The 24062-nt window shown below is 60.9% G+C and overlaps 2 protein-coding genes and 1 long non-coding RNA gene across 3 annotated transcripts; 1 reads left to right on the forward strand and 2 right to left on the reverse strand.

The window, feature by feature from the left end:
• Window positions 1-1821: 1821 nt before the first annotated feature.
• RNF224 (ring finger protein 224) lies at window positions 1822-7994 on the reverse strand. Its single transcript, XM_084494530.1, has 3 exons — window positions 7878-7994; window positions 3686-5415; window positions 1822-3066 (listed from the first exon to the last, which is right to left on the reverse strand). The coding sequence occupies exons 2-3, from the start codon at window positions 3988-3990 to the stop codon at window positions 2559-2561; spliced, it is 813 nt and encodes a 270-aa protein (XP_084350656.1). The 5' UTR covers window positions 3991-5415; window positions 7878-7994; the 3' UTR covers window positions 1822-2558.
• Window positions 7879-9769, reverse strand: LOC311421969 (uncharacterized protein). The gene is made up of 2 exons (XM_084494534.1): window positions 9703-9769; window positions 7879-9288 (listed from the first exon to the last, which is right to left on the reverse strand). Exon 2 carries the CDS (start codon window positions 9247-9249, stop codon window positions 8863-8865), a length of 387 nt encoding a protein of 128 aa, XP_084350660.1. The 5' UTR covers window positions 9250-9288; window positions 9703-9769; the 3' UTR covers window positions 7879-8862.
• A 1217-nt stretch (window positions 9770-10986) lies between these two features.
• Window positions 10987-15448, forward strand: LOC311421970. Its single transcript, XR_014685118.1, has 3 exons — window positions 10987-11109; window positions 12286-12375; window positions 13371-15448. It is a non-coding gene; the product is annotated as an uncharacterized lncRNA (long non-coding RNA).
• The last annotated feature ends 8614 nt before the right edge of the window (window positions 15449-24062 follow it).

The following is a 24062-nucleotide window of genomic DNA, read 5'->3' on the forward strand; positions in this document are numbered from 1 at the left end:
GCCAGATCCCGGATGTTCCCAGACCCAGGAGCAGGCAGACCGGTTTATTAATAGCCTCCAGAGGAGCTTTGGTTTGTTTATCTACCCTGCGGCAAACTCAGTTTGCTGCATTAATCCCCATCTGGAAATAATTCAGAGGAATCCTCCAGTCCAGCCCAGCCCCACAGGGCTGTGCAGCTCCAGCTCACCCGCAGCACCCCAGGCTGTATGGGGACACAAATTCTCAGGGTCCCAGTGCACTCAGAGGTACTTTGTCCACTGTCGTTTTCGTCATTTTTTAAGTGCAAAAAATGCCAAGGAAAAAAAAAAATGCTGTGAAAAACAAGGTCATTTACAGATTTTGTGCTCAGAGAACCCAGGAGGCTGTGAAGCAACCCAGCACCCTTCTCTCACTGCCACCCTGCTGCACACCCCGTTGGCACATGGCAGAAGAGGGTGGGGGGGTCCTGCAACCCAGCAGACCCAGTGTCCCCACCACTGTCCCTTCTCTTGCCCCACGAAGTTCTCTGCAGGGTACCAGGCTCCTGGCACCCCCAGCAGCTCAGCCCTTTGAGGGCCTTTCAGTGCCCTCTTCTCTGGGCAAGGGACACAGCACCTGCAGGTCTCCGTCCCCATGCACTTCTCCCCGTGGCGATGCCTCCCCGGAGGAGGTTTGGGGCTCCACAGCCCAGCACAGCCCCAGGGCCAGCACCGGCCCTCAGCATCCCCTGACCTAGCGGGGGCTGCCAGAGCAGTCCCCATGGCACGGGCAGGGGGAGGGAGTCAGGGTGCCCAGCCATCGTGCTGAGACCATTCCCAAATGCAGAGGCAGAAAAACTCCGGAGCCCGGCCACTGACTGCTCATAGCACAGCTCTCCAGCTTGCTCCTGGCGCTGAAGGGTTCCAGGGTGGTGGCAGAGACCAGGAGCTGTGGCTGGGGGTGGGGAGCCATGGGTCCTTGCTGCCTTCCACCACCAAAGGGCTGGAGGCAGGTGCTGGGGTGAGCACAGAGCCTCGCCAGCAGGATCCTGGCAGGATGGGACCCATCTCCTCCTGGGGGCACCAGCACCGGCGTGGTGAGACTGCAGCTCTTTCAGAAGCAGCACACTCGGTGCCTCCAGGGCTTTGCAATCCCTGCTGGGGACACCTTGCTGGGGGGTGGGCTCAGCTCCCACACAGCCCCTAGCATCATCCTCACCACCACAGTTCCCTCAGGGTCCCTGTTCCCAGGGATTGTCCCTCACAGGAGCACAGCACAGCCTCTGCTCAGGCAGGTCTCCATGCCCAAACCTGCGACAGGGACGGTGAGCCCCTGGGCAGCATGAAGATGGAGGGGAAGGCACCTTAGGACTCCAGGACAGCTTTTTTCACATCCTTGAATATTTTAAGTTATTGCATTTTTCCACATAATTAGAGATCCGAGGCTGGCAGGTGCCAGCACCATGGCAGGAAGGAGTCCCCACAGCACACCACGCTCATGCCAGCCCCCTGGGCACCCCTGCCTCTGCCCTGGGGCATCCCTGGAGCCTGCTCTGCCTGGGCACAGCTCAGGGCTCTGACTTTTTTACGGCATGTGACACCAAGTGGCAGAACTGTGAACGGGCACTGTGCACAGCGTGGGCACTGTGCACGGCAAGGGGACAGCTGAGCACCAGCACACAGGGTCATGAAATCACTGCGGTGCCTGACACGGGGATGTTGTAAGAGCTCATGAATTGCACGGAAAATGGATGCAGAAGCTGGACTCTGAGAAAGGATGGACTCTGCAACCCCTCTCCTCCCAACCCAAGAACTGTATTAACATTACCCTCGTGCACCCCTGCCTCCCCCCCCCCTCTCCATTTTGCCTCTGCTAACCCCATATGGTGCTGGAGTAAAACAGCTGGAGGCCAGATCAATTCAAAGAGCTGGAGCCATGAGCTGTGGTCCCCAGTGACCCTGTCATCCTCAGTTTTAACTATTCACCTGCCCCACAAAGCCCAAATTTCTCATGCAAATGGCCAGTAGAGCAAACACTTAAAGAAAAACAGTTGGACAAAGCAGGTCACTTCTCCCTGCTCTGGGGGCAGGGCTTTCCCTGGGCTAGCATGAGGCTGACTTAACAAATACAACCAACAGGTGCAGCACAGCAGGTGTTTAATAGATGTGTTGGATACTCCCCAGAGCATCTCTGCATTGCTGCGCTGTGCCAGGCTCCTGCACCCCCTGCCTTGGTGAAGGTGTCCCCATCACATATCTGCATGCACAGGAAAAGCTGGGCTCCAGCAAGCCCTGGGTCAGGCACCAGAGGACACCCGTGATGGTTGTACCAGGTTTTGGAGTTGTCAGGATGAAGGGTGGAAATATCCTCATCCCCTCCTATTGCACCCTAAATCCCAGCAGGATAGAGAGCAAACCCCGAAAAAGCTGAATCCCTTCCTAGGCTACGGGGACAGCCCCACCACAACCGTCCACACATGGGCCTGGGGCATGGCATGGCATGGGGTCCCCAAATCGTGAGACCCTGGCAGCTCAGTATGTGATGATCCACTGAGCCATGCCAAGCCTGCCCACATGCTGCTGTCCCCATGTCCCACAACTCAGCTCTCAAAATCTGCCGTCACCCCGCAGCAGATGCATGGCCGGCAGCAGCCGCAGCGTGGGAAGGGGGCCTGGGGCACCGCATCTTGGCACAGCCCCGATGGCTGCTGCGTGATTGCTGGCTCCTTGCACGAGCCCTTGGTGGCCGTGTCTGGCAGGGACCGTCCAGCCACCCGGGGCTGCTCCTTGTCAGCCTTGACGGCGAGGAAGGTGGCCAGGTCGAGGTCGAGCATGGTGACGCCGCCGCGTGGCGTGGGCGTATTTTGGCGGCACTGCGGGCAGGGGATCCAGCGCTGCTCGTTGGCGACGGCGTCCAGGCGCTTGAGGCAGGTCTGGCAGAACGTGTGGCCGCAGTACAGCCGGCGTGGCAGCCGGCTGCACAGGTCGTAGGAGGAGTAGCAGATGATGCACTCGACCCTCTGGCTGCCCCGGCTCGGCGTGCACGAGTTCGCCTCAGTGCGTGGCCCCATGTCCTCGGCCCTGGGGCTGCCACCAGCCTGGGACATGCTGGGAGGGGAGGGGAGGGCAGGAGGAGATGTCAGCCCCATGGCTGGGGCAGGGAGCAGGGTGTGGGGTGCTACCTCCACGTGCAAATTTCAAGGGAGATGGGGAACAGTCACACGCCGTGGGGGCAGTAGTGGGTTGCTGGAGGTATCAGGGTTCCTGCCCAACAGCCCTGCCTGCCCTGCAGCCAGCCCTGCCCCTCTGGGGTGAACCCCATCCAGGGGGATTCCTTATCCCAGCGCCACCCTACATGGCTCTGCTGAATGCCCCTTCCCTCCCACAGGGGCTGGGGGCGGCCAGGCCTCATCTGCCTGCCCAGGGCTGCGGGGGCTCTGGGCCAGTGGGCATTATGGGGTGGGAAGAAGGTAGGAGCAGCAACCTGAGGGCCAGGCCATGCAACCTTCGTGCCAGCCTTGGGCACCAGCCCGTGGATGTCAGCAGCAGGGGGCAAGCATGCAGACTGGTGGGAAGGAGTCCAGTGACATCTCAGGGTACCCTCCAGCATGTCTGCAACCCTCTCCAAGGGGCCACCAGGACCCCACACCTTCCCCACTGGTGACCTTGAGCATTTTGGTTGGTGTGGGCACCCACTTCTCCCCCCAACCCTGTTCCCCATCCCTACCTGGGTTGCTGTCCTCCCCAGGACCTCAGGGGAGATGGCAGAGGGGCTGCAGCATCCCAAGGGGCCGTGGCAATCCTGGGAGCAGCATCAGGATCCCAAGCAGCACCCTGCCAGGTCCCAGCAGCCGCGGGTGGCTGCACGGTGGGAAGGGGCTCACCTTTCAGGGGCAGGCACGCTATCGGATCTGCTGCTGGGAAGCCAAGCCTGGGAGATTGAGTTACAAGTGCCTGGATAACAAAGACCTCCGAAATTGAAGCCCTGCCTCCCTCCCTGGGAGTGTTCATTAGCCACCCACTCTGCCTCATTAGCAGAAGGCGCTGTCCCTGCAAGGTCGGGCGTCACCGTGTGTGGACATCAGCTGTTCCCGGGCAGCAGAGGCAGAGACCTCCCTGTTTTGGCCACCACGTTTGGGCAGATGTCGGCCAGCAGAAGCCTGACCACTCTGCAGACTCCCTGGGACATGCACAGCCAGCACATCCCCAGGTGGCCCGGGCTGCGGGGACAGCTGTGACCCATGGGTGAGGACACAGCAAGGGTCCAGGCTTGGGGGAGCTGGGGCTGGCAGGGGGGCACCAAGGCTGCAGCCTGTCACGTGGCTCCAAGGGGGCAGCACCCACGTGTGGGGCGGTGCGGGGGAATGGGGACCCTGTTGTGTGCCTGGAGGTGACAGCTGTGAGGGAAACCAGCTGGGGTGTGAGGGGGGCTGGAGCTGGGAGAGGTGGGGGAAGGAGTAGGGCACCCAAGCTGTCCTCGACCTCCAGTGCCTTGCTGACCGTGGAGACGGGGGTGAAGACCACAGCACAGCACAGCTCTTTGCTGGTGGCAGCAGCTCAGAGGGGCTTGGTGCCTGCAGGCTGACCGGGATCAGGGTGACACTGCGGCTCAGCTTCTCCAAGAAAGCCACCAAATCCATGTCCATGCCCTGTTCCTGCTCTTCCTCCTGGGGCTGCAGAATCTGGCATTGAGGTCCTCGGCTCTGCTGGGGACGATGCTCATCAGCAGGTAATGCTGGGGAGATCCCGGCACTCCCCGGTGACACCCGCAAGGTCTGTGCTGATGCATGACCCAGGGGTGGCGGCAGGCAGTCCCCGCAGCACCAGCTCCTGCACGACCCTGGGGCCAGCAGCGATGTCACAGCCCCAGCAGGGAGGGTGCTCAGAGCAGGGAAAGAGGCTTTGGGGGACGAAGCCAGGATCCTTGAGGACAAATGCCTGGGCCGGAGCGCGCAGCACTTCTGCCTGCGAGCAGGAGAGGGCAGCAGGCAGCAGAGCAGGCAGGAGCGGGGTGCCACGCTGTCCCCACGCTGTCCCCACGCTGTCCCCACGCTGCTGGAGCTCCTTGGCAGAAAGAGGCAGTGGTTTGGGGCCGGACACCGAGTGCCTCACCGGGACTCTGCGGAAAAGCTCAACCCTGACCCTGTGCAGGGCAGCAGAGCTGGCAGCACAGCAGCTTCGGGCTCGCTATCTCGACATGCTCCATCACAAGTGTCCCAGGCAGCACCCGGCAGGTGGGACCCCACTGCCAGGTACCAGGGGCAGGACATGGGGTGGCACAAGGTACCCAGGGGACCCTGCAGGCTGGCAGCATCTGTCCCCATGTGTGCTGGGGCAGGGCTGGGCACACAGATGGCACTGTGACTTCCATCCAAGTCCTATGTGTCCAGGGATGTCCACGCATCCGGATGCCTCTGGATGTCCCACATGTCCCAGAGCTGGCAATAAGTCATTCTCCTGTCCAAAGCACCATCATGGCCCAGCTCACTGGCCATGCAGTAATGTGTGCAACCCAACAGGCATCATTTGGGGCATATGAAGTTAAACCCAAAACCACTACACACGTGGGGGTGGGCTTGTTTGTGTGCACACCCAGGGTACCCATGGCACTGCCTGGTGAGGAGGGGTAAGAAGGGGCAGAGAGCCATGGACCTGGCACAGGAACCTCCTGAGGTTCCCCAGGGAGAGAGGTGCAGAGTCCTTCCCCCCGGGAAGGAAAAAACACGGCCCCAGGACGTGCTGGGGGCACCCAGCTGGAAGCAGCCTGGCCAGAAGGGCCCTGCTGGGCACCAAGCTGACCCTGAGGCAGCAACCGGCCCTCCCTCGGGACAAAGAAGGCAGGGAATGGTGCCCTGGGCTGCATTAGGGAAAATAATACCCGCAGGTGGGGGGAGGTGATCCTTCCCCTCTTTCAGCACTGCTGAGTCCACCCCCTGAGGGCTGGGTCCCACTCAGGACTCCCCAGAACAAGAGACCTGGAGCAAGTCCCCCAAAGGGCTATGGAAATAAGCAAAGACCTGGAGCCCCTCTGCTGTGAGGAGAGGCCGAGAGAGCTGGGACTGCTCAGCCTGGGGAAGGGGAGGCTCAGGGGGATCTCATCAGTGCCTAGAAATGTTTGGAGGGAGCCCGCTCTCATCAGTGGTGCCCAATGCCAGGACAAGAGGCAGTGGGCACAAACTGGAGCACAGGAGGCTCCCTCTGAACACCAGGCAGCCCTTCTATGCTGTGCAGGTGACAGGGCACTGTCACCAGCTGCCCAGAGAGGTTGTGGAGTCCCCTCCTTGGAGATCTTCAGGGCCCTTCTGCTGGGCACCCTGCTCCGGGAGGCCCTGCTGGGGCAGGGCTTGGACCAGAGGGACCCAGAGGTGCCTCCAGCCTCAGCCGTGCTGTGATTTTATGAAACCAGGACACATGGGACCAGCAGGCAGGGCTAGATTGGGGTACGGGAAGCCCTTGCGTGGCATGGGCACACCAAGTAGCATTGCTGCCTGAAACCTGCTTGGCTCCACCTGCCCTGCAGAAACAGGTGAATCTGGACATAGGGGAAGGCGTAGCTGCAATCAGCAACAACAAGAGGGTGGGAAAAGTGTTTTTCTGTTCCCAGGGCTTGGCTACAACCCTGGGACCTGCAGGAACCTTTGGTACAGCAGGGCAGGGAGAGGCACCATAAGGAGAGTGCAAAGGTCCGGTCCCGATGAGCCAGCGCTGTGCATCACCACCGACACCCCACCCGCAGGAGACAGCAGCCACCCCGCACCGCCCTGCACACAGCCCAGCACCCGGCGCACATGGGCAGTGCCCGTGGGACCCTGCACGAGCATCACCCAGAGCCCAGCGTGTCCCTTCTGGGGTCTGCCCCCCCTGTGCCCTCCCTGTCCCCCTGCTCCCAGCCTTGCCGCTGCCTCCGGTTTAATCATTGCCCGGGGGCTGGCAAGGAGCGCTGTTTGCTGCCTTCCCAAGGTTATGCAGAGCGAAGGGCGGTGGTGACACCGGGTGCTGCCGGCGGGTGCTGTGCCCTGCCCAGCACATCTCCACGTCACACCCACGGGCACCAGTTTCAGCCAGGGCCATGTGCCACCGCCTTGCTACCACGTCCCTGCCCAGCCCGCGCTGAGGGTGGGCTCTGAAATGAGGAAGGGCTGGCATCTGGGACAAGGAGCCCACAAAAGCAAACACAGGGTGAATCAGCTTGTCTCTGTGTCAGCACTGACAGCGCTCCAGGCAGGGCAGACAAGAGAGCTCCTTGTGCAGCACAGGCTGCATTGGGGCTGCGTCCCTGCCAGCGTCCCCCTGCCAGAGGCAACCCCCCCTCCCCACCAGCCGCCAGCACGGGACCTGGGCCAGGTGGAGGAGCCGAACTCCTGCACCTCTGCCAAGCCTCTGCCTCCCTGGCCCAGAAGATCTCAGGGGCTGTGGGAACCCCAAGGGGTGGTGGAAACCCCAAGGGATGGGTGGGCTCCTGGTGCTGGTGGGTTCCCAGTGCTGGTGGGATCCCCAGGGGTCACAGGCAGCCCAGGCAGTGCCACAAAGCCCCCCCAGCACCCAACTGCCCCATCCAGGAGCCCACCCCTTCCCCAGCACCCCACAAAGCCAGGCGCTCTCCTTCCAAAGGACGGGGGGGACAGCATCCAGCTTGGCAGGGTCAGGCCAAGCCCCAGCCCCCGTCCCCAGGCTGGCAGCACCGTGCCATACTGGCAATGCCTGGGTGAGGGGATGCTGGAGGGGGCTGGCAGCAGCAAGATGGGGAGCTCGAGGCCCCTGCTGCTGCTGCAGTCAGCAGTGGAGGAGTTAAGCCCGGTATTGGGGAAGAGAACGCCTCGTGCCCCCCCCCACAGCACAATACAATGCACAGCCCTGCTGAAGAGGCAAGAAGTAACTCAGGAATCCCGGAAAACCCGGGCCAGAGGGAAGAGGCATACCTTGGCAGGGCAGGAGAGGGCAGTAACTTTATTTGTGGCACGCTGAAGTCATCGGATCACACCCGCGCTCTTTCCAAGCCCCTGCAGATGAGGCCATTCCTGCAGCCGCCGCGGTTGCTTACGCAGCTGTCACTTGGCAGCACGACGGCCGGGGAACGCCAGCACAACGGCCGGCTTGTTCCAGCCCCGCCGCGCCAGTCCCAGCCCAAAACCGAGTCCAGAGCCACCCCAGATTGCTGCAAAGAGGCCAGCAGGCTCCACGCTCGCTTTTCTCACTGCCAGGGGGTTGCAGAAGGCCGAGGATGGGGATCCGCAGTGGGCGCTTCAATGGCACGGGTGGGCCTGCACACCCTGACCGCGAGGAAGGCACGGGACTGGAGGGGGTCCTGGCATCCTGACAGCAGGCCCCTGAACGCCACACCATCAGGTGCTGCCCTGGAGTTCTGTCTGGCACCCTGCCACACTTTGTCCTTCCTGTCTCCTTCCCTCCGTCTGGTGGGCAACGTGGTGAAGAGGAGCAGCCACGCACCCAGAGCTTGGCGCAGGGCGTGCAGCAGCCCCATGACACTGCATGGGGGCACTGCTTGAGGAGGGGAGGGGTCCCCGTCCCAGCCGGGGACATGTCCCTGACCCTTCTCCATGGGTTTTCCAGCAAGGGTGGACTAGCCAGCTCAGTGTGGAGGCTCGCAGACTGCTCCAGTCCCAATGTAGGCACTCCTCGGTGGCATCTGTGTTGGCACACATCATCCGCAGGGTCCCTGGGCCTCCATGGAGTGGGGGGGACCCATCCTTCTCCCCCACACCCCACTCTGGGCTCCAAGGAGCCAGCAGGTGCCCATCACCAGTGTAGCTGGCGGCAGAGCTCATGGGTGAAAACCAGAGGTGAGTCCAACCGGTGCCACCTCCCAGCTGCCAGAGCAGGTGATGGGGCAGCTCCCTGGGGTGCCTGGGCTGGGTGCCCCCCCAGCACGTCCCACACGTCCCCTTAGGAGATGACACAGCAACACTTTCTGCAGCAGGGGCAGAACTTGCGGCAGCAGTTCCCCCCACCAGACTCGTGGCCTTTGGGTGGTTTGTCCAGGGTGACAGTGTAGAAGGAGTCAGGTGAATCCCCATTGGGCATCTTCATGCTAGCATAGGGGTTGTAGGGCCGGGACCACGACTTCCCCGTGGAAATGGTCTGGTTGTCACAGCTGCTGGCATGGTCTGCCTGCTCCTCTGCGCTGTACACAGGCACGACGGCGGGGTTGGCAATCACGGTGGGCGAAGCAGGCTCTTCCTTCAGGTAATGAGTGATGAAACTCTGCTGGAACTGGGACCGCGGGATGTTCACGCTGGCATAGGGGTTCTCCAGGGTGACACCGCGATCCATGTCCCCGTCCCTGCTGGCTGGCAGTGCTCTCCCCACCTCCTGTGAGAGACAGAGATGAAGCTAAGGCATGGGGGGACAATGGGGTGGCCTCACTAGTTTGGGACCAGGGTGCTGAGCTGTGCTCACCCCTCCCTGGCAGCCCCAACAAGCGACCCGTATGTGTGGCCCTGCAAGCAGGGGCAGCAGAGACAGGCAGGGTGCTGGGGCTGTGGGTAGTGCAGGAGCTTCTGGGGGGAGCAAGCCTGGGACGAAGGGGGGCACTGGAGGGAGGGGAGCGGGGGAAGGACAAGAGGCAGGGGGGAGAGCGAGGGAAACGGGGGGCGGGGGGGGGAAGCGAGAACCGGAGCGGGGGGACTGGGACAGGGGACGGGGGGGGGGGGCACCGCGGGGCGCGAGGACGGGGAGGGGGCGGCGGGGCAGGGGCAGGGGCTGCGGGGGGCTCCCGGCACTCACCGAGCCGCGCGGCTCCGGCCGGCTGCGGGGCGGCTCTGCCCCGGCTGCGCTTCCTCCTGCGGCGGCGGGGCTCGGCTCGGCTCGGCTCGGCACGGCCCGCCCCGGCCCGCCCCGCCCGGCCCCGGGCAGGGACAGGGACAGGGGCAGGGGCAGTGCCGGGGGGGCACCGCACTCCCTGTGCCCTGCGGGGGGCACCGGGCGCTGGGCACCGGGCACTGCTTGGGCAGCGGGCAGGGGACACGGCGCACCTGCACCCCCCGGCACCCCCGGCCCACCCCCCGCCAGGCTCCCGCTGCCCCCAAGCCCTCCCCCAGACACCCAAGTCCCTGCAGCCCAGGGGTCCCGCAGCCCCTGCCTGGCTGCGTCCCGCCTGCCCAGCGCAGACCCAGCCCCTGACACCCCGATGCCAGATCCCCAGCGGGATCCCCCCCCTGCCTGGACCCCCGGCATCGATAGCAGCACAAACCAGGGGGGCTGGACCAGAGCCCCCAGCCTGGGTCTGTGTGTCAGCTGGGGACACCGCAGCTCTGCAGTGTGATGTTGGCTGTTGTGGGAGTCCGGACCAAGAGTGAAGATGCGGATTTGGGGCATCCTCCACCTGAGAGCAGGCAGGGGAGCCCCGGTGCGAGCCCCAGCCCCAGCCCTGCTCTAGGGTGAGACTTTTCAGAAGACGCCAACTGAAAACCCAGCCCAGAAGCCAAGCGCCGTTGCCTTGGGGCCCTGATCCTGCCGTATTCTCACTGCCACAGAGCCGGTGTCCCTGTCCCCCTGGACACCCGCTGTGCCCTCTGAGGGGCTGCAGGCAGGGCAGCGCTGCCCCCAGACCCCGGGGCTCCTTGTGTCCCAGCAGCAGCACCAGCATGGGGACATGTCACAGGGATGTGGCACCACCACAGCTCCCCTGCTGTGCCCGGCACACCGTGTCCCTGCTGCCAGGTGCTTGTGGCAGGGGGGGTCCGCGGGCACCCTGCCTGTCCCCAGGCGAGGGGCGCAGGTCCCGGCCCGCAGCCGGGTGGTGGCCGAGCACCCGTGGGGTGGGACGGGGACACCGGGGGTCCCCAGCTCCGTGTCCCTGCTGCGTGATGTTGCTGTGGCCACCGTGGGTACCCGCGCCCTTCCTGCCACCCAAACGACCCGTACCGAGCCCCGGCCTCCTCCCACGGTGCTGGATGGGGCCGTGCCCGTGGGGCTGGGGGACGAGGAACCCCCCCCCCCCGCCACTGCTGCTGAACCCTCGGGGACACGAACTACGTTTCCCACAGCACTTTGCAAGGGGAGCCGCCCCCTCCCGCGGCTCCGCGGGACCACACTGCGCTTCCCAGCCGGCTCCGCCGGGGAGAGCTGCCCAGAAGAGCCCCGCAGCGAGGGGCTGGGGTCGCCCGGCCCGGCCCGAGCCGCTGGTCCCGGGTGAGTGGGGGCGCGGGGCCGGCGGGGGGAGACGGTGCCGACAGTGGCAGCGCGGTCCCCAGGGGTGCGGGGTCTGGGATCGGCTTCGGCAGAGCCTCCCCCGGCCGGCTCCGTGCCTCAGTTTCCCCAAGCCCGAGCACCGGGAGGAGCGCGCCCCGCGCACCCGGCCCTCGGGCCCCGGGGGGGGGGAATCGCGCTCCCGTGGCAGGAGGGCAAGAGCTGCCGGACCCCCCCACGGCCCCTCCGACCCCGGCTGCCAGTCCCGGCTTGAGCTGTGTCCCCAGAGAAAAACGACTGGATTTTGATTTTTATTTTTTTTCACATAGAAGGAGGCTTTAAAAATAAAATATAATAAGAAGAAAAAGGCAGCGCCCCGGGAAGAAAAGCCCGGCCCGACCCGCGTGTCGCTGCCCGCCCGGGCGGTGTCGCTGCGGCTCCTCCGCAGTGGCGGGGCCCGGCCCACGCGCGGCCGCGCTCACGGGTGGGCTCCGCTGCCGGCACCCGCTGCCCGGGCCCCTCCGTCCTTCCTCGCCCAGAGGGTCTCAAAAGCGCAGCTCCTGCTGCAGGCGCCTCGGAGGTTAGGGGGCAGGGTTCCGGGGAGGTTTTGTGGTGGGTTTGGATGCCGCCACCCCGCTGTGCCGCCGTGGCCCCCACGGCACCCGGGGGGACCCGGCCCCACACATCTCGCTGTGTGCAGCCTCCGGCACCTGCTGTGGCCTCGTCTCTGGAAGCCCCTTCCTGCCCTGGCTGCTGCTCTCCTCCTCCAGAACTTTGCCTTTCCAGCCTCCGTTTACTGACGGCCAGTTTGATCTTGTGCCAATGGTGTCTTCATTAACTGCAGGCCAAGCTGGAAGGGTCCCCAGCAAGACGAGGGCTTCAGGTTTCTGCAGAAAGTGGGGGGCGAGGCTGGGGCATGCTGGCCCCAGGAGGGACTAATATCCCCCAGTTCATCCCCACTGCTGTTGGCCCCGGGAAGCTGAGTCCCCTTGGCTGCATAGAGATGGGCAGGGGCTGCGTCCTCAGCCCTGGGAGCTTTCCCAGAACATCCCCATGCTTTGCCCTGGTCACACCACCTCCAAAATCCTTGCGCGCTCTTGTGCACAGACATGTCCACAATGGTAGTATAGCTCCAGGATGGGTTGGTTGGGATTTGGGTTAATCTGAGTCCTGTTGCAGGGAAAAGGAACAGGAGCAGCTACAACATCTGTGGACCCTACAGGATCCATACTAGACCAAGGTGACCACGAAGGCAACTCTCTTCTGCTTGTGAGTACTTGGTCTGCTGCCTAAAGCCAAAGCATCCCAGAGCTTGATGGATTCAGGGTCACAGCAGCATCCCCCCTTGCTCCCCAAAGCTTTCCAGCCCCATGCCATCTTCAGGAGCTTCAGCCCCCTTCTGCCACATCTCAAGCACTGCGGCTGGGGAGCCCTGGCACAGCCTCAGCACAGGGCTGGAGGCACCAAGGAGGGCTGGGCTGGGCAGGGTGTGTGCAGACCCAGTGCTCCAGGTTGATGCGTTTTATGAGAGATACTTGGGTGTGAAAAACTCCCTCAAAGGGACATGGGGATGAACAGAAAGGCTCCCCACAGTGCCCCTTCTGTGGTGGAAGACCATGGGCCACTGTAGGGCGCAGACGTCCTCAGTGGTGAAGCATCTGCTGTGCCAGTTTCTCCTTGTTTTCAGCACAGGGAAGATTACAAAGGCATGGGGTTTGTCCCTGCCGTGATAACACAGCCTGGTGCTGCACTGGTGTTTGCCTGTGGGATGTTTGTGCTTCACTGCGAGGTCAGATAGGGACTGGAGGGGACGGTTCTTCCTCCTCTGTGCTCTTCTGACTCGTGCCATTTCAGGCTGCTGTCCCCAGCTCTTAAATATTAAACCTGTCCTCGTGGCGTTGGGACCGAGGTGTACCTTGTGATAAGACATGGAGCACTCTGTGCTGCCTTTGCCCCTCTCTGGGGCTCTGTTCAAGGTGCAGGGTGAAGGCAGGGGCTTAGACCATTTCCAAGCGACCTGAGGATTTTACTCCTCAACACCTCCCTTATTTACCCCATTTCTGTATCCACGTCATGGGGCTGTGCTCCCCCATGAGGTTGCTGCTACCTGGAAGCAGCAGGGCTGAAGTCCTGAGCCATCCCAGGGCTTGCTCATCCTCTCAGAGGCTTTTTGTCCCATCTCTGCCCCAGGGACTTCACCCTGTCCCGGTGGGTCTGGGGGGTCCATAGGAGGAGTTACAGCTGCTCTTGCTTTCTTCTGGCAGATGCTGGGGACCTGGCAGAGGAGGAGGTAGAGGCTGCGGTGCACCGGGGGACCACATGGACATACGGCTGGGGACAGAGCAAGGTGACAGTGACAACCCCTTGCCACCGTGGGACCTCAGGGGCCGCGAAGAGAGCTCTTATCCCTAAAGCATTCCCATGGCAGAGAGCCCTATAAATGCCAAGGCACAGGAGGGGCTTTGTGCCCCACACCAGCTCAGACACTGCGGACCCCCACGGCTCAGTGCCCCAGCTGGACCCTCCTCTGGCACCGGAGAAATCGGGCACCTCGGGAACGGGGGTTTATGTGCAACGGGGTGGGGACAGGGGATACACGTGGGAGAGGGAGGTTGGCATCACAGGCAGTCATCAGCACTTGCTACGGTTAAATTGACGGGACCACTTGCCCTGGGTGCTCGTGCTGTGCCCTGGGACCTCCTCCCGTCCCCATCCATCACTGGGAGCATCATGGCATTGCTCACACCTGTGCTCAGGGCCGGCGGGGTGGACAGGACAGACAGCCCTGCACCAGGCAGGCATGCTGCCCCCACTGCATCCTGATGGCAGGAGGGGGCTCGGGGCTCACTTGTCCCCTGGCAGGGGACGACGGGCACCGGCCCCAGGAGAACTGCATTGACCCTGGTGGAAGCAAACCAGTCCTTCAGCCACAGTGTATTCCCTGGGAGGGCACTACAGGGGGGTGAAAGCCTGAATCTGTTCTGTGTAGCTTTCAACTGCAACATTCCCTTCTCCCATTCCCAAAATTGGTCCATCCTGCAGCAGCCACAGGCCGTGGCAGAGTCCTTCAGCATTTGTCCGGCCAGCGCCGGGCATAGGGCAGACACAAAGCCGGGTGAGCCGCCACTGGCCCTGGAGCTGCAGCCATGTCTGGAGTCTGGTGTTCAAATATTTAATTTGTTCACAGGATACAACTCTGAACTGAGCTAGGAGAGCCATGTCTGGGTTCCTTGGTGGCAGATAAGCCAGACTGAGGTTGTGGCTGGGCTGGCAGCCGGTGGTTGCTTAGGAACTGCACTTGCAGCAAGCAAATGAGTGAGGCAAAATAACACCTAGCTGTTTGTCACTTCAAAGCAGCGTTGTTTCCCACAGTTGTCTGTGGGGAAAAGAATTTCAGCAGAAAAATGCAACTGGAAGTTAGGAACTACCCAAGACGTGGCCTGTTCGGGGTGAGGTGATGGGGAGAGAAGTCCCCTAACGGTGTCACAGCACTCACAAAGATGCACCAGCTCCGTGCATGCTTTCTCCAGTATGCAAGGATACAGCAAGCAGTTTGAGGGGAGAAAAAGCCACAGCTAGCAGAGCCAAAGTACAAAAACTTGGGGCTGCACAAAATGAGGAAGCTCAAGTACAACCCAAACAAGAAGGCAGAGCCGTGGAAGGGGGCCATGCACCGTGTTCCCAGCAGGGTCCTGATGTCCCCATCATGGGCAGCCAACAACTGGTCTGGAGCCTGCAGGTGCTGCAAGGACAGAAGTGTTCCCGGCCATGGGACATGCAGGGCATGGCTCCACCGACAGCCACCCACCGCCTGCAAGCCCCGGTGGGTGCAGCATGGGGTCTGGCTCCGCACGCCGCCTTTTATGCCACCGTTCTGCCCATGTCACAAAGTGCTGGTCTCAGCATCTCCCGCAGTTCCAGCCCCAAAAAGGTTTCAGTGGCCATGGCAGAGCACCCGCAGTGCCCAGTCCTGTGTTACCAACTGTGAGCCTGACAGGATTTTTTGACTGATAGCAGCGATCTCAGAGGATGCCTCAACTTGAGCCTCAAGGACCTTCACACAAGATTTATTTTGTTAGCCCCGGAAGGTCCCACCGCAGGGACAGACATTTCTGACCCAAGGCTCTCCAAGACCCAATGCAACACCAACAGCCATACCTGTCGAGTGTTTCCCTCCTGCTCCCGGGGCCATGCAGTGCCACGGCACAGACACAGCAGGGTGACTGAGCTCCTCCCAGCCCACCCATAGCAAAGGATGATAATAAGGGGGGAAAAACACTTTGAAATCGGCAATGTGCTGGGAGACAAGAAGCACACCAAGGAGTTCCCTTGCAAATGGTGACTTCTTGCCACTGATTGGTGGACTGGAGACTTTTTGGAAGCTAAAGAAAGATTGAGGGTGGCCCAGGGGGTGGGAGTGGGGTGCACTGGGGGGGTGGCACCTGCAAAGGGGTTGGTGCTGGTGGGGGTCAGTGGGGTGTCCAGTGAGCCGGGAGGTGCTGGGGAGGGGACTGGTGGTGCAGTAGGGAGACACAGAGAGCACAAACCAGTACACAGGGACAGAGCTGCCAGGGAAATGGGATGTGGGGGCTCATGGTGGCTGCAGGGGCTCTTGGTATGTCTAAAGAAGAGCCCTCAGATGCACTTGTGTCTCCTCAAGGATGGGGCAAGCATCACCCACAAGCATCAGCCACACCACCAGGCTGCAAAGCCCCAGCACAACTGCAGCCCCTCGCACCCATCAGCAACACCAGCGTCCTGGTGGAAAAGAGCAGCAAGGTGCAAAATCCAGATCCCCTGACACAAGGCCCAGTGTCCCTACAGCCATGCCACATAGCTCAGGTGCCGTTTGCGTGTGTGCAGCTGCAGCCCCGAGTTGCTTTGCTCCATGTGTGATTCCCATGGCAATCCGTGAGTTTTCTCACAAACCGGGCTTGCCCTGCAGCAGCAGCACATCCCCAGAAAGGGCTGACAGCTCCCCAGAGCACACAGGATCCCTCAGCAGCTCTATCCTGCTGATGTGACATCTGAGCCACCCCACCAGCCTGGGAGTGGGGGACAGGGACACTGGGGCATGCAAAATGTGCCGTGCAGATGTACGTCCAGGGTACTGTGCTCTGTGCCTGTACAGCAGGGGCCGGTGCTGGGCACTCCCGCAGCTCCCCAGCTGTAGCCGTGTGCCTGCAAGAGGCAGCCACGGCCTTGCAGCGGTGTCCCTGGGACTGCAAGTGTGCAAATTCACAGCTCCTGGTGCACTCGGTGTCCTGCAGGCTGTGTGTTGTGTGCACAGGGATGCTCATGCCATGGCTGCACAGCCCAAAGCTTGTGTAGATTAAGCCCTGCTCTGCCCTGCCAGGGGATGCTTGTGCTCCTCGAGGATGATGATTCAGACAATCCTCTGGCACAGCTGCAGTCGGCGTCACAGGGGTCAGCTGTGCCTGGGTGGCTGCCGGGGTGTCCCCGAGCTCATGCCGGCCGCAGGGACCAGGCAAGGAGCCGGCTCCCTTATCGCCCTCCTGCACTCGCCCGCCGCCGCTCTCCCCCATGGCTCCTGGCCCAGCTCATGCAGGGGCTTGGCAGCAATGGGAGGGAAGCTCACATTGTGGCTGCCCACTGCGGCCGGGCTGCAGGAGAAAGCAAGGATTTCCTGGCCTGGAGCAAGTCCTTCCCGTCCCCTCCCTGCTGCAGGGGCTGGGGACGGGCTGCTCCTGCTGGGCTCTGCGCAGGGAACCAGTGGCTGCCCCTGCACGGAGGCAGCAGGGATGGAGCTGGGATTTTGCTGACACTACCCTCCAGTGCCAAAATCGTGTCCCACCAGCTCTGTTCTACCACATGCACAAAATCTCTGCTCCAAGAGGAGATCCTGGGGTTGGGGTTGGTGTGGGGTGGCCTCACAGCATTGTACAGGGTAAAAAGCTTAGGAAACAAAAAGCTTGGGCAAAAGTTAGGAAGGGTGATTCTGGCGGCAACCTCAGCACGGTGCAGGCTGGATTTGGGTCCCCTGGTCTGTGGCTACTGCTCCCTGCTCAGAGCCAGGAGCAGCCCAGTATGTCTTCCAAGGCTGAACATTCACTCACGCACAGAGACACAAAAAATGGCCCTACAAGCCCCAGCTGGGGACACCTGGCTCAGCAGCTCACATGCACAGCCACCAGCTTCCCTCCTCAAATTTCATTTCTCCTCCCAGGTGAGAAAGCGCTTCCTGTGGACAGGGGGCCAGGCTGGGATGCTGCAAGCTGCTAGCACCCACACTGCTGCAGGTCCCCTGCACAACCCACTTTCGGTTTCGCTGCAAGTAGCCATGCGTGGTGATGCTGTGGCAGCCTGCTTCTGCCATGCCACAGCCACAGGGAGATGTCAGAGGTTTGCTGCACCTGGAGATGTTTTTTAGGTTGTTTTCCTGTTTTTTTTTCCATGACTGGGAATCACAAGGCCTTGGCAGGAGGGGAAGGGGTGTCACCTGTTGTCCTGACCTAGGGCATCCCCAGCATTTTGCCATTGTCCCACTAGTCCCCAGCCTACGGACAGCTCGAGGACATCACCATCCTGTCCCCAGCAAAGGTTCAGGCTGAAGCAGAGACACGGTCCCCATGGGAAGCAGCGGACCCTGCGCAGCACCCAGCTCCCAGCCAAACCCTTGGCTCCGGCTCCCTCCCCGCGGAGGTCTGTTTTCTGTCCTGCCGTCTGCTTGTCCTCCCCCAGCTCAAACAGTCCCCGTTTGTTTGGCTTTTGCTGCTGGCTGGAGCCAGGGCCGCGTGCCGGGGCTGCCCGTGCACAAGGGCCCCTTGTTCACCGCCGCTCGCTGGCCTTCCTCCCTCCTCACTCGCCTCTCGCCTGCTTTAGCAATTATCCCAATTAGCGGTGCCCCCTCCCTGCTGCCTGGCTCCAGCATGGCCCTCGTCCCTCCTGCTCTGTGTTGGTGGCAGCCGCCCTGCCGTGCACACAGGGCCACTGGCCATGGGGATGTGGGCACCTGGGAGATGGCTGCCTGCCCCCAGGCTGGTAAGCAGGGGGATTTTGCAAAATTCAGGCACCTAGAGGCCCGTGGAGGACACCAGGACTTCCTGCAGGCTCTGGATGGAGCACGAGCATGGTTGTGCTCAGCCCTGCAGCCGCCAGCCCTGCAGCATCGGCACCTCCACGTCACCTTCATGGTGGTTTCCCATCCTGCCCCAACCTCAGGGTGACACCACGGGGCCACGGAGCGTGGGTTCAGCCCGGTGGCTTCCTGCACACTGTGACCCGCACGGCACTGCTGACACCTTCCTCCCACAGCCAGTGGCTTCACAAGAGCCTAGGGCAGGTGCTGGAAGTTTCCACTCGCCAACACAGGCTGGGGCCGTGGCTTCCTGCAGCAGTTCCCAGCAGGGCCTTGTGCTGGGGCCACCTTCCCCTACAGAGCCCCAGGGAGCCATACAGAAGCACCCCCAGCAATGCACATCCCCTGTGCATCAGGGCAGGCAAAAAACCCACACCCCGTCCCTGTGACACAGTCCTGAGCCACAAGGGGAACAGACCAGCACCAGCCGTGGCCACGACAGTGCGGTGGCAGTGTGGGCAAGCTCCTGCCAAAAGGACTGTGCCATGGTCATGCCAGGACATGGCTTCTTGGTGGGGGAAGCAGGCGGGGCGAGCGATGCAGTGCCTGCCAGGATGGCTGCGAGCACCCCATCTTGTGCTGACAGCAGCCCCGGGCACCCAGGGTTTGAGCTTTGCAGCTCGAGCCAGCCTGTCCGCTCCCATTTACATCTGCTGTGTTTGCAAGCTCCGGGTTCACGCAGCCTGGCAGCACCGCGCTGCTGCAGAGCCTCCTCCGCAGCTCTGCCAGCCCCAGTGCTACGTGTGTGCATCAGGGTCCTCCCATGACCCCGTCACACGTCTGCAGAGCCTGTTCTGCCCTAGGAGGATGGCAATCATCCTTGAGCATGCACCCAGAGCAGCACCTTCTTCCCCAGCCATAGGACCATGGCTGCTCCAGAGCACCCTGCAGGCTGTGTGGGTGCCTGGTGCTCAGCAGCACTTACAGCCCTACCACCCACAGCTGCCCCCAAAATCCACGCATGCGCCTGGCAGACAGGGATGTGGCTGATGGTGGTGTGGGTCTGTGGATATCCCTGTTCTGCTCCCAGGGCGAGCGCTTTGGTGGCTCCCCCGGCACTCTGGGCATCCCTGTCCACTTCCAGGTCGGATCACCAGCTTTCTGGTCTTCACATCCCCATGACACTAGCCATGGGGCTGGCTCTGGTGGGATGGCTTGCTCCCCACAGCCTGCATGGAGCACTGGCCTGTGGCTCCTCAAGGTCCCCAGGGCCCCTATCCACCAGGGCAGGGGAAGAGAGTGGCTGCAGGGGGTCGGGCAGGGAGATGCTTGTGCCTCTTACCCCTGCCTCCGAGCCTTGTGAGCACTCTTGAAGCCCAGGACAAGCAGGCTCTTCTGGCTGGGCCCTGCCCATTCTTCCTGGTCCCATGCAGGAGCTGCCCATCCTCCTGCAGCATCCCAGTACAACTCTTGACACCATATATTTTGGCCAGATCCTTGGAGAATGGAATAAACTGGGGAGAGGAAAGAGGTGGTAGAAACTCTAAGGCCTTATGGTGCCCATCAGCCCTGGAGCCCCCTCCTGTGAAGTCAGGCTCTCATCCAAAGCGATGCTGGGGAATTCCTGGAGGCTCCAGCCCTACACCTCCGACTCCCCCAGGCACCAACCCCTCCCCAGCTCTGTGAGCCGCCACGCTTCCTCCAGCCAGCCCTGTGCTGCAGCTCTCGCCAATGCACGCTCACTCGGCTCGGCTCAGCTCAGCCCTGCTCAAACCACAGTAAAGGTGCAGGCACCCCGGGGGCCCCCGCACACCCCTTCCCACAGTGCTGGGTGTGTGGGAAGGAGCAGCTGCAGGAGCAGCTCCCGGCTGCACACCCACACCGCTCCCACGGGGGGGAAAGCAAGATCCTCCGGTTCAAACTCACCCAAACTTAGCTAGAAATGCAACCGTGGTACTCTTTGTCAGCACATCGGTTGCTCAAGCTAAGCAGATGCGATAGCAGGAGACCTGGGGATTCCTGCAGGAGATGCAGGAGATGCAGGTGCAGGTGAAGGAAGGGGAGCAGGCTGTGCCCCCAGGCCCTGCGGGGGATGCCAGGAAAGTCACACCGGGGCAGCAGGATCACACTGCCCACGAGTGTGGCTGCAGCCACTGTGTGCAGGGCTGCATTCAGAGCAGAGGGCTGCAGCAGCACTGCCCAGATACAGGGACCTGCCCAGGTCCCATCTAGCGCATCTGGGGATGTTTTCCTGAAAAAAAAAAGCCCAAATTCCACTGCAAAAACAAATTGCTACTTCAGTGCTCAGCTGCTTGCTCTTTGGAGCTGTTCCCCAGCCAATGCAGAGCACAGTCCTGCAGTCTGGGGCAGGATGAGCTTGGGGACAGACTCCTGCACGGGTGCCAGGACCTTGTGTGAGGCTCAGGCACACCAGAAGCAACGTGAGGTCCCTGCTGAGCTGCTGGCAACATCTTGGGTGCGCAAGCGGCCGCCGCACCGCCTCCTTCCCCATGACCCAGTTTGCGTCCTCGCTGCTGCATCCCGCCGCGCCACACTGTCAGGTTACCAGTGCTGGGCTCTCCCAGGGAGCCAGCCGAGCAAGCGCTGAATGTCACTGCAATTACACGGCGTCTGCCTCAAGCCCAGCATCCCTGGCACCAGCGCTGCTCCACCAGCTCCCAGCAAAGGAGCCGGAAAGAGCTGCTGTGTCCCTGCTCTGATACACGCTCCTAAGCCCCAAACCCCTCAGGCATTATTAAACCCAGCTTTAGCTGGGCTGAAAGGGCAGCGGGAAGATTTCTGCAGAGCTGCCATTTCTATTTCTGACCAGTCTGTTCCGTTTCTCTTAGGCACAAGGTGTTTTCTAAAGGACATGGGTCTGTCTTGCACCAATTGCCCTAAATCCCTGCTCTGTGTCCTTGAGGCTGCTCTCCCTCACCAGTAGCCCCAGGAGGCTCTGGGTTTCCCTGTCAGCCCCTAAATCACAGCAGAAGGGAAGGGGAGGGGGAGTTCATAACGTGACAGTATTCCTGCTGGGTCAGTCTGGACAGTCCCATTCCAAATCAGAATCCAAAAATAGCCAATGTGCTGCTCAGTGGGGTTTTGGCTGTCTCCAAGGCCAGAGGTCCCAACACATCTCTGCCCTTGCTCACAGTTTGACCTTCATGGTGAAGATGCTTTTTGCTGTGTAGATACAGTGAAATAAAGTTGGAGTCTTCTGTGTTGCCAGCTAAGGGCTGTTGCCTCTTGTCCTTTCACTGTGCACCTCTGGGAAGAGCCTGGCTCTGCCCTCTCCCTCCTCCCATGAGACAGCTGTGGAAAGCAATGCATTTTCCATGAGACTTCTCTGACGGCTGAACATCCATGGGGATGCAGGCAGGGAGCTGGCAGGGAGGGGATTGAAGGTAACCACACCCAGGGGAGAGGAGACAGCCTGTCTGGCCCTGCTGCCTTGATTTCCTCTCTTCCCCTCTCCACCTGTTCTGTCCTGCCATCCGAGGACACCTTGGGGTGCTCCCTGCTGCAGGGAGGGCCACCTGCAAGGTGGGCACCTGGTGCTCAGCAGGGGCTCTAGGAGTGGCCACAGTATTACACACTAAAATGATTTAATAGTAAAAATAATGGGCTTTAGGAACATCCATAACCTTCAGGTTATGGCCATAAAACCACACGTACATGTCTCTTCTGCCACGGAGTTTATTGTTCCCACGATCTCCAAGTCTGCCTATGGTGGCATGGGGATGAGGCGTGGGCTTTAGAACACTTTGCAAATATATCCTGAGCACCATGTTTCTTACACTGGAGTTTGTGTAAAGGCTGGATGCCTAGAAATGACCATTTCCAACCCCCCGCAGATGCAATCAAACAGTACTGCAAGTGCATAAGTGGTCAGGTCCTGACTGCCACCAACCCACAGGATTTTGCTGCTGCAAACAGCAACCAGAGCAGAAATAGTTGGCTCACAGTAAGAATTTCTCCTGCTTTCTTGGCAGATGTTTTAACAGCATTCCTCCATCAAAACTGTGTTTGCTCAGCTTGGGCAGGCGCCCATCCGTGGGAGCTGAGCGGCTGCCCCGCTCTGCACAGCAGCACACTGCTGGCTGCCACCCCCGTGCCACTGTGTGCTGATACCACCTCGTCCAGTTCTGGAGGGATGCAGCCCTGGGGGGTGGCGATCGTGGCTCCTGGGATCATGTCTTAATCCTTCCTTGCATGTTGGTGCTCTACACTGCACATCAGCGTGCAGGGAAGGAGAGAGTCCTGAGGGGATAGAGCACAGAGAGCACAGAGCGCGAGCAGCAGACTCACCCCTTGGCCAGCTGCAAGGCAGAGCACCCAGCTGGTGCCACGGCCCACTAGGGACCTGCTGATCACAGCTGCCCTCTGGAAAGCTGAAGGTGAGCTCATTTTTGTGGATGAATTATCTGTGTAATGAGTGATTCGCCAGTGCAAAACAAGCCCATTGTGAGAAGCAGGTTGGATTTTGGAAAGAGTTGTTGATGTGTACCTGACCTGGTCAAACAAAGTGCGTAAGGAGAGCACCAAGCAGTGGATAGAAGAGGCATGAGTCAGTGTAAAAGCAGCCCAGGTGCTGAAGGCAGATGCAAGGACAGAAAAGAGCAATGCCCAGATGTGCACACGGGGCAGAGGGGCCCTGCACATCAGGCTGGTGAGCATGGCGCTGGCTTCCCCTGGCTCCAGTGAAAAGCAAAGCCACGGGCAGTCACAGCGCGGGGCTGGCGCCAGGAGAGGAGGAAGCCATCCTGCTAGAGCAGGTCACTCCCAGCACACATCATTAAGCCGAAGTGCAACAAAATCCCAAGTGTGCAGTTGGACGAAGCTGATTTTGGCTGATGGAAATGAAGAGGAGGAAATTTAAGGTCAAGTTATCTTCTGGCACAACCATTCATCTCAGCGTGGTTGCGCCAGCAGTGCCACACCACTTGATACATCTGTAAAGCAAAGTTTGGAAACGATTGATTTGTGACACTGGAAACCAAGGAGTTCACAGAGAAGCTGTGTTGGCAGGCAGGGCAGTCCCAGCAGTCACACCATTCGAATACAAAAAGCAGAACTTTGTTCAGCTGGGTGGCAGGAAATGAACCCACTGGCAAAGCCGCTCTTGTGTCTGCCCAAGGAGAACCCAGCCCTGCACGCCAAGAACTGCAGAGCAGACCCAGGGCATGCTTGGTCTGCTGGAAAGGACACAGAAAATGGGAAAATAATTTGCCAATGTTTGTAATACCCAGAAACATCAGCACAGAGCTCAAAAACACACAGAATGTCCCCATGAAACATAAAGACGTACATTTACAATAACACACAATAAGAAATATGTTTATGAAAGATAGTAAGTACAGCAGCTGGAGTTGTATATGTGACCGATTTGGACAGTATAACCAGGGGCCATGTAGCAGGAATAAGGGTTTGGCCAGGCCCAAAGGTTCGAGCCTCTCACAGGGCTGGGATTTGCTCTGGATCTCACTTGAGCGTGGCTGGCAGGGAGATGTCCGTGCTTTGGAAGATGAGGTTCTTTTCAGCTTGGGATGGAAACCAGAGGTCTTGGTGGGACCAACTCAGTGCAGGAAAAGGGCAAACTCTGCACCTCCAACTGCTATTTCAGGCAGTGTTTATTTATGTGACTCTCATGGAGGCTGTTCTAATGCTGGAGAAATGAGAAGAATCCTGCACCTGCCCTGCAGCCAGGTCCAGGTACCCCTCCATGAGCTGAGGCAAAACCCAGCCAAGAGAAGCCTGGGACAGCCCAGCCAGCCTTGTTGAGCCCTCCGATGTTGAGATGAAAACAGAAAGCATCCATTGTTGGAAACAGGAAAAAAACCTCCCTTGCACTAGACCTAACAAGTGGCCAAGGACCCTGTCAAGCCCTACACAAGTTCTAGGAGAAAAAGCAGTGCCA

The sequence above is a fragment of the Aythya ferina genome, assembly GCF_964211825.1.
Source record: "Aythya ferina genome assembly, chromosome: 20".
NCBI classification, from domain to species: Eukaryota; Metazoa; Chordata; class Aves; order Anseriformes; family Anatidae; genus Aythya; species Aythya ferina.